Source organism: Idiotropiscis lumnitzeri, chromosome 4, assembly GCF_059441095.1.
Source record: "Idiotropiscis lumnitzeri isolate Australia: NSW breed Sydney's pygmy pipehorse chromosome 4, RoL_Ilum_1.0, whole genome shotgun sequence".
Classification (NCBI taxonomy): domain Eukaryota; kingdom Metazoa; phylum Chordata; class Actinopteri; order Syngnathiformes; family Syngnathidae; genus Idiotropiscis; species Idiotropiscis lumnitzeri.
The window spans coordinates 20,975,971-20,985,974 of record NC_142394.1 but is presented as its reverse complement, the minus strand read 5'-3'; the positions used below and the strand labels follow the sequence as shown (position 1 = coordinate 20,985,974).

The 10,004-nt window shown below is 45.3% G+C and overlaps 1 protein-coding gene and 1 pseudogene across 1 annotated transcript; one reads left to right on the top strand and one right to left on the bottom strand.

Annotated features, from left to right (window-relative positions):
- The first annotated feature begins 126 nt into the window (after nucleotides 1-126).
- On the top strand, nucleotides 127-9,058 carry cetn4 (centrin 4). Its single transcript, XM_088293191.1, has 6 exons — nucleotides 127-464; nucleotides 538-670; nucleotides 852-1,007; nucleotides 1,306-1,434; nucleotides 1,509-1,646; nucleotides 8,836-9,058. The coding sequence occupies exons 2-6, from the start codon at nucleotides 668-670 to the stop codon at nucleotides 8,923-8,925; spliced, it is 516 nt and encodes a 171-aa protein (XP_088149317.1). The 5' UTR covers nucleotides 127-464; nucleotides 538-667; the 3' UTR covers nucleotides 8,926-9,058.
- On the bottom strand, nucleotides 1,969-4,514 carry LOC148338525 (uncharacterized; annotated as a pseudogene).
- Nucleotides 9,059-10,004: the final 946 nt, after the last annotated feature.

Genomic DNA, 10,004 nt, shown 5'->3' with positions numbered 1-10,004 from the left:
CACCACGTTACATCCCGCCTACTTCATTACAATTGGCGAAAAACTCTTCGTCATGAACAAAATGGGCTTTTTATTGGCTCTCACTTTGACGACGTTAAAAAGCAACACTAAATAGTAACACAACCGTTGAAGCGACACGCTGAACGTCAGCAGACGACTGAGATTTGCATAACTCGTTTAAACACCGAGCGTAGTAAATTGGGCGACCGGTTTATCCAAATGCCTTTGTTGGCCTACCTGATTCTATTGCGCATGCGTTGTTTGCTTGGTTACTAAGGATACAAAGAAGTGCCCACAACGATTGGTGGATAAAGCTACATCCCGCCTACTTCTTTTTGCAATTGGATGATAAAAACAACGTCACGGCCAAAGAAGGCTTCACATAGGCTCTCGCGTTACATGTTTTTTTTTTGTAGTTGTTTGTTCATGAAAGTCAAACAAACGAGCTCCTTTACCTTGACGAGGTATAAAAGACGTTAGCTTCCCAACATTTTCGTAACTCTCTTTTCGAACTAAACCCGTTTGTTGCATTTTCAGGGATTGAAGAGGCGCGAAGGGAAGTGAAACAGAGTCGTGAGCGGCAAAAACGAACGAGTCCGATTACTTCCGGATTGCCCCTGTTTGTTGATCTTTGTTTCGCCACACATCTACTGGCAAAACCACTTTAATGGTAAATATATTTCTGTGCAACGGTCTTGTATTCGTTAAGGATTTGCTTGGAAATGCAGTCCCATTCGTGTGAAAGTCTGTTTTGTGAGGAGCGCGTGGACGCAAACTTGAGTGTCAAAATAAAATGGAGGCGACGTACAAAGTAAGGTGAGCATTAATTTATTGCATGTTTGTTTTTCCAGGCGACATCTTACAGAAAAACAGCTCCGTCCACGAGCCAAAAGAAGAAGGCCAGTTCGAAAATCGAGCTGAGCGAGGAGCAGAAGCAGGAAATCAAGGAGGCGTTCGATCTCTTTGATTCTGATGGCACTGGCAAGATTGACGTCAAAGAGCTCAAGGTATAGTTATAAAATGCCACAATGTTATCTAACTTTTTTTTTGCTCCCATTTTTTTTATTCACTTAAGATTGACTTGCATCTAATTTTTGTTTGTTAGTTTTTTATATATCTTACTCTCAAAACTGATTATTCCTAAAATATTCTGACAATGTGTGATTGCATTTTATTTTCAGGGTAATAATTTTATTCCTTCCTAGAGTTTTAGGAATAACGCCATTGATGACAATTTTGGTTTTGATAATCCCGGTGTGAAATCTTCATTTTTATTGTGGATTGTTGTTGCGGTGGTGGTGTCAGGTTGCCATGAGAGCGCTCGGCTTCGAACCCAAGAAGGAAGAAATCAAGAAGATGATCGCTGACATTGACAAGGAAGGTTCCGGAACCATTGACTACAGTGACTTTCTCAGCATGATGACGATGAAAATGGTGCGTTGAAGTCACGCAAGGTTAACAGTTTATGATGTTAATCTTGTGCAAATATGTGAAACACTTTTCATCAGAGTGAGAAGGACTCCAGAGAGGAGATTATGAAGGCATTCCGATTGTTCGATGACGACTGCACGGGAAAAATCTCTTTCAAGAATCTAAAGAGAGTGGCCAAGGAGCTGGGAGAGAATCTCACAGATGAGGAGCTGCAGGTAACAGAGTTCAACCATAACACCACCTATTGGATTCTTTCTTGGTATAAGTACGTGTGTTTTGAAACAATTTCTGATACTGCTTATGATCAATTACAGCATCAATAAGAGTGACTAGTAGCGAGACTGATGCCCAATCGTCAGGCTACAATGGGTTAAGCTGTCTATGTCCAATCAGACAAGCGTGAGCCCTTGAGTAGACACTGCTTACAATCAATTACAGTATCAAATAATATAATAGTCACAACTCAGATCAATTGCTATGACTTATTATTAACTTCAGGATCGCGGATCGTCGGCGACTTACATGGACAACAAACACTTCACTGCGTTAAACAAGCGGCACATTTTATTTAACCCACAGTATAAAGTGTACAAGCAAGCAAGCAAGCAACAATTGTATTTCAGCTCATAGATTACATGCAAGACATAAATCTCATTACCGTGTGCTGGAAGGACGGAGAGCCCCGGCGTCCTCAGTAATGCGAGCAAAAAATACGATGCTGGGCGTCCGCGCGTAAAACCCTCAGCCGACTCTACTTTCGTTTTGCCTTCGTCACATTCTTATAGCCAATATCGCACCCCATCCCCTCCCGTTCGAGTGCGCTTTGATGGTTCGCATGGCCCTTCGCACAACTTTGGCCTCTGCCAATCCTCACTCCCTTTTCGTTATCGACTGTACCTTTTCACATGAGTCAGACATTCCTGGTGCTTAGGCCCTGTACGAATTCTTTCCAATTATTCCCGTTCTCATAACACGTAGATACAACCTGTGCAAATTCTCATAACACATAGATGTAGCCTGTGCAAATTCTCATAACACATAGATGTAGCCTGTGCAAATTCTCATAACACATAGATGCAGCTTGTGCAAATTCTCATAACACATAAACACAGACATCTACTAACGCGTGTATATAGGTATAAAATGGTTATTATGCAGCATTTATGTGGTAAAACAACATTAATAAACCATATTTCACTTCATTCCACTCCTGGTGTTTTGCCACCAATTGATGCAAACAGGTTCCACTAATTTAGCGTAGTCAAAGCGATAGCTATTAAAACCAAAATCATTGGTGGAAGCAACGTTGCCCTAGCAGTTTGTGACAAGCCTGAAAATATGTCCCACCAATGATGAGCAGACTGTTGCTGAATGATTTTAGCAGCATGCAATGTCGATACCATCAGTTGGGAAACATTGGACGCATGTGACTTTATCAATTTCTTTACCTCAGTGGACCGTTCCAATGCGCATTTGAAACGCTCCAAAGAGATTTGCCATGGTGTGCGTAGCACTTCCCATTGTACAGCCGTAAACCGGCTAGCAACTGTGTAATTTGTCAACCAATACGTCCCGTTTCCCCACTGAGGTATGCGGCCCCACCTGCCACAAAATGTCCCTACTAGGTTCCCTCGACCAATCGCACAAGGTGAAGTTTACGTTGGTTAAGCAAGGATTAACAAATTCATGATGCAATTTACAAGCTAGTCCTTTATCAGTGTTTTCGCAAAGATCGGTATTAAAGGTCTGGTTTGTGTTTGGGTTCACCACAACTCAGAGGATATATTCCAGACACTACGCCACTCCTGGTAATTTCCTGTAGTCATTACTCGTACGAAACGCTCTTTTTGCGTCTGCGCATGTAGGTTTTGTATGCTACATGTGGTCCAATTTAGCTGTTTAGTTACATTGGTTAACACTTCACTAGTGGCGTTCCACATATTTAATTCCCATTTAAATACATTTTGCCACAGTTTAGCATTTTCGTTTTGTCCCACTATTGAATTAGGAAGCCACATTCCTACTTTTAGTAGGGCATCATGAGTTCCCTGTCCGGTCCCAGCTAATTTATAGCGTGTCACTTCATTATCAATGGTGTTAGATACCCCCAATAACGTTCCGGTTCCCCCCAATAAGGTGTCGTGTTAACACTCTCTCTTCTTTTGAACACACGTGGGAAAAACAGGGAATACAACTTTCCAATACATTTTCGTAGTTATTGCTGATTGTGCCAAGGGTGTACATGTATCAATTATAGGTACCAGCTGGGTGTTTGTAATGTGTGTGGGGGGGGGGGGGTCGCTTTACTAACGCCTCTCCCCTTCTCTGGGATGAGTCATTTGGTCCAGTTCTTTCCTTGACGGGTCGGATCACACTCTGCTCTGAACCAAAAGCTCTTGACATCTCCTTCCATCGTACCTGGTTTCACTGCGCACAGCTCCACCCTGGACTTGATCCAGATTCTAGTTCCATTACGAAACAGCCATTGGGTTGATTCTTTTCCAGGACTCCAGAATACTGCATCAGCGGTGAGGTTGGCCACCGCACACAGCCCGCCCCCCGGACACGTCACTCCATCCTGGGTCACGTTGACCCCCTTGACCCTCTCACTGCCGGTCAGATTCCATGACAGCGGGCCCTGCATTCGGGGGGTACAGAAGGCGTCCGGTCGTTTGCTCCCAGGAGAGGTGGACCATGGCACCAAGGTCAAGGAAGAGGATGACCAAGCAGCCGACACCACCACCGTGCCGGACTTCGATGACGGCCATGGCGTCTTGATCCGTTGCCGGCCCGTCCCACAAGCAACTCCCACCACGTCATTCACACCGGCTGTAATGAACACAGTTAGTTCCTACAATTGAAAGGCACAGATTAGTTTTCACGTAAATAACACATTTTTCTTCTCCTTCAAATAAGACGCTCACTGTAGCGTCGTCTCCTTGTGCAATTATCTCAGCAGCCCGGGGGGGCCCTGAGTTTTGTTTTACCCAAACCTTAGCTCCGGCCCTGTCGGTTGAGCCAAAGCCCCCTGAGCCTCGTCCAGATCTTATCACTGGTTTAGGAATTTCCTGAACTGTTGTCATATTGCACGGTTTTATTACCAACTGGGCGATTTTACTGCCCTTTCAGGTGCAAGGTCATTCCAGCCAGTGTGTCCATTTCAATTATCCATTCTGCGATGGATGTAACCACCACTTCATATTTCCGAATTGGCATGTGTCCAATTTTCAAAGGCAAAGTTACTGCCTTTCCATTTATAATTTGCCCCCCTATTCCTTGTAACGGGACTAGGGTGCCCTTCATTTTGTTGGGATTTCCTTGAATCAACGAGGCTTCCGCCCCTGTGTCAACCAGTGCCAAAACACACTGAACCGAATTATTCCAATAAATTGCTAGCTTTACATGGGGTCGAATATCACCGACACTCCATCGTTCTGACAATTTTGACTGGCTGGCAACAAAGGCTTTACCTTCATCCTATCCTAAGAGATCAAAGACTTGAGACCTCTTGCCTTTGTTTTTTCCTCTTCGAACGGCTGCAACATACCTTTCATCCTCACTGCTGCTTTCCAAACATTCCTCTCTGTACCCCTCCACGGGAGGGGCAGAGGGCACAGCTGGTTTCATCATATCTTTAAGCAGTTCTGCCAATTCTGCAAGTTCAGAACGACTGGATCGTTCTTCAAAGCGCAAACAATTAACTTTAAGTCCTCTTTGTCTGCACCTGGCCATCAAAAACTCGTTTGATTGTCCATCAATCTCCGAACGAGGGACTCCCGCGTCTATTAACGCTCTCCACATAGCGCGTCTGTCCCCACCACCACCACCATCATTTTTGCTACGAGATCTTTGATCTCGTTCCGATCGGACAGGTGGTCGATTCTCCGATCGAGGCATACATGTTTCACCCAAATCTCCCAATGCAGCCAATTCATTGAGACGAGTTTTTACATGGCAAAACGACTCATCTGCCGCTCCCAGCAATATAGTCAATAATGCTGAGCGGTAATGTGGCGGAGATTCCTTAATGAGAGTATCCCGCACCACCTTTACAACCGGCTCCTCATCAATATTAGCCCTGCCGCTTCGAGAAATCAACTCACGGGTACATAATCGACCCATGCGCTGAATGGCGTCCCGAACTGTGGTCCACTGACCCCGCGACTCCGGCCAATCATGCCAAGTGGGAAAAATAACTTGTGTGGAGACACCGTACAAGTCCAATAGCGACATAGCTTCGCCCTCCCCCAACACCCTACAATTAGCCCTATACTCAACATTAATTCGGGAGTCCGTACTTAGCCCACCAAATCTCAAAGCATCCCCATGATCCAGCCCAATTGCATCTGCACCTTCCTCGTACAGACGTCTGATCCATGAGTCAGTGGGCTCCCCCCCACGCTGTTTATATTTGGTGGAAATTTGTGTGATTTCGTCCTGTGAATAATCTTCCTTAGTTACAGTTACTCGCGGTGCGGGTTGAGGAAACTCCTGTCTCCGCACAATGGGGTTTCCTTCAGCGTCCACTACGACAACCCCATTAGCATCCCGCTCGACATCCACAATAGGCAATACCACATTTTGCTCTTCACGCCTGCGTGCTATCGGTTTTATTTGCAAATGTGATAATTTTGGATAGAGGGACTGCCCGGTGGCAGGGGCTGTTACTTCAACGTCACCATCCCCCCATATATCTCCTTCCCAGCCCTCCGGCTCCCATTCGCCCGCAAGATCTCTCGTAAACGCCCGTATTTGTTGCGTTTCAACGCGGCGATCAGTTTTCCGCTGGTTAGCTCGTGCTTTCTTGGAAATATGCACAATTGTTTTTTCCAACACAGAATTTAATCTAGATATTTCCTTCTCTAGTTCTTCGATCTTATTGTTCTGCATTAGAATTTCTTGATCTTTACGCGCACCAGCGAGGAGAGCAGCGTCTAACGCCTTATTCTTCTCCCGCCATGCTTCTGCACAAATCCACATCATCTTCCGCACACCCCCCAAAGGCGCTCTTTTACAGACCACCACCTGAGTCAGTAAATCCTTAACTGACGTCGGGCTGGCCCCCACTGGCATGTTAACCCACGGACCAGGGCGTCCCCCATTCCGCGTCAACAATTTCCCAATTTCTCTAAACTCATGACTGTCCCACCCCGGCACTCCCGAGACGCAGTCAGCACGACTGTCCCACCCCGGCACTCCCGAGACGCAGTCAGCACGACTGTCCCACCCCGGCACTCCCGAGACGCAGTCAGCACGACTGTCCCACCCCGGCACTCCCGAGACGCAGTCAACAAACCCCCTTTCGGGTCCTCTAAACTCACGACTGTCCCACCCCGGCACTCCCGAGACGCAGTCAGCACGACTGTCCCACCCCGGCACTCCCGAGACGCAGTCAGCACGACTGTCCCACCCCGGCACTCCCGAGACGCAGTCAGCAAAACCCCCCTCGGGTTCATCCAAAGTTTTACTCTTACTCAAACAACAAGCCATGTCCAAGTCGCAGTTTTCCCGAGATCCTGCCGACAACGCCAAAAATGTTTTGAAAACAATTCCTGATACTGCTTATGATCAATTACAGCATCAATAAGAGTGAGTAGTAGCGAGACTGATACCCAATCGCCAGGCTACAATGGGTTAAGCTGTCTGTTATTTCCAATCAGACAAGCGTGAGCCCTTGAGTAGACACTGCTTACAATCAATTACAGTATCAAATAATATAATAGTCACAACTCAGATCAATTGCTATGACTTATTATTAACTTCAGGATCGCGGATCGTCGGCGACTTACATGGACAACAAACACTTCACTGCGTTAAACAAGCGGCACATTTTATTTAACCCACAGTATAAAGTGTACAAGCAAGCAAGCAAGCAACAATTGTATTTCAGCTCATAGATTACATGCAAGACATAAATCTCATTACCGTGTGCTGGAAGGACGGAGAGCCCCGGCGTCCTCAGTAATGCGAGCAAAAAATACGATGCTGGGCGTCCGCGCGTAAAACCCTCAGCCGACTCTACTTTCGTTTTGCCTTCGTCACATTCTTATAGCCAATATCGCACCCCATCCCCTCCCGTTCGAGTGCGCTTTGATGGTTCGCATGGCCCTTCGCACAACTTTGGCCTCTGCCAATCCTCACTCCCTTTTCGTTATCGACTGTACCTTTTCACATGAGTCAGACATTCCTGGTGCTTAGGCCCTGTACGAATTCTTTCCAATTATTCCCGTTCTCATAACACGTAGATACAACCTGTGCAAATTCTCATAACACATAGATGTAGCCTGTGCAAATTCTCATAACACATAGATGTAGCCTGTGCAAATTCTCATAACACATAGATGCAGCTTGTGCAAATTCTCATAACACATAAACACAGACATCTACTAACGCGTGTATATAGGTATAAAATGGTTATTATGCAGCATTTATGTGGTAAAACAACATTAATAAACCATATTTCACTTCAACGTGTCATTATTGAACGTGATCACTAAATGCGCTGGTTATGATAACCATGAGGGCCCGACTGATAGGGATTTTTCTTATAGGCAAATACTGTTTCCGTTATTAGATATGGGCGAGTACAGCGACACCCCTCTGTTCAAATGAGAGTCCAAAACATGCGGCCGCAAATCCAAATCCAAGAGCACAAATGGACACAAGGCGTTCGTTATGGTCAAGTCCAATAACAGAACACCACTCCGGTTCTGATCAGGGGGGCCATTCCTCCCGATCACACCCGTCCAGGTCTCACTGCCATTGCCCATGTGAGCATTAAAATCCACCAGCAGAACGAGGGAGTCCCCAGAGAAAACACTCTTCAGGGCACCTTCCAACGACTCTGAAAAGGGTGAGTACTTGGTCCAAACAAACAACAGTCAGGACCTTTCTCCCCAACCTGAAGGCGGAGGGCGACTACATTATCGCCCACCAGGGTGAACCCCAATGGTCAGGCACTGAGCCATATGGCAATAAGTATGCCCCGCCTGCTCTGCGCTTCTCACCGTGGGCACCTCCAACCTAACTCGAGAGAACTGGTACCAGAGTCCAGGCTGTGTGTGAATGCTACACAATACGCTAAGGCTCCTTCCCTGCTCGAGAGGTGGCATTCCATGTCCTGAGAGCTAGCTTTGGTTGATGGGGATCGGACAGCCATGGTCCACGCTTTTGGCTGCCGGGAGCTGACAAAGCATCTGACTCCTCCCACAGGTGGAGAGCCCATTATCTTTTCGGGTGCAGTCCCGGCTGCCAGATGTTACAACAAAGATGAATTACTTTGAAAAAGGATGATATCGATTAGGCCCAATTAGCCACTATCGTGCACTATATAAATCAACAGAATGACTAGAAATAATCAACTTGAATGAAAATGGGCTACAAAGTGCATGTGTGGTCCTGCAGGAGATGATCGACGAGGCTGATCGAGATGGTGACGGTGAAGTCAACGAGCAGGAGTTCTTGCGGATAATGAAGAAAACAAACCTTTACTGAGAAGATTCTGTCAAACTTTTTTTTGTTTTTTAATATACACAGCCTGTTATTTTCTCTTTCAATTTAGTGTGTAAATAAAGACTTTTCCTACATCAAAATTGTAACTTTTTGAACATTGTCGATGTGTAACTGTTTTTCAAGTCAGCAGAAGTGGATAATAGATGAGTCATTTGGTGAAAGTTTCTCTCGCCACACACACACAAAAAAAAACAATTTTTCGTCCGATGGGGAAAAATGGTCAAGTCAACTTTCAGCTCGAACCACTTCATAGCAAACCGAAAACTATTGTGACGTTGCTTTTCCGAGCCATATGGCGGACTTTTTTTTTTTTATTCTTTTTTTAAGGAATCCTTCCGCAGTGAAGGAGGAAAATCAAACTATTCTTCAAAATAATAAAGTGTGCTATAACTAGACCATTTGTTTTTTTGAGTTCCCGCCACACTGATTGTTTCCGCCTCAATGGGTCACCATGGAAACGCGTCACGTAGGATCCAAATGAGAATGATTGGGTCAAATTGGTGTCTGAAAAGCATCTAATTGCAAGTTTAGTGATTTTTGTTTCTCAAAATGGTTTCTATAATCTCACAAGTAGTGCGTGCAGAACCCATTTTTTTCCCTTCTATTTTCCAGTCCAACTTAAATGTTTTTATCAAGCGTGGCTTGCCGTTCTTCCCCTTCTGCTGCGGTTTAGTTGCCTTTACTGCAAATCCTCCCACTGCTGCGGTGCTAACCCTTTCCAAAACAACCCCTTCCTTGCCGGTAATAAGACTTGTCGATAATATTAACCATAATACAATAAGTGGCCACCCCCTTTTCATGGCCCCCCATAAATGAGGAGAGCTAATAAGTATCATCTTGTGCCTTGAGCAAACGGAGTCACAACAATCAGGTATGTTACTTCTGTTTTTATGTAGGCTTTTGATACCCAAAGACACGTTGCGCTTCAGTCCTTTTAGCCACATTTATTGTATCCATCCTGTCAACAGTATTTTCAGTGATTTCATTTTTTGTTCCATTGAAACAAATTATTTACGTGGCAAATGCGTTGTGAAATGCGGAAATAAAAAGGAATCATGTTA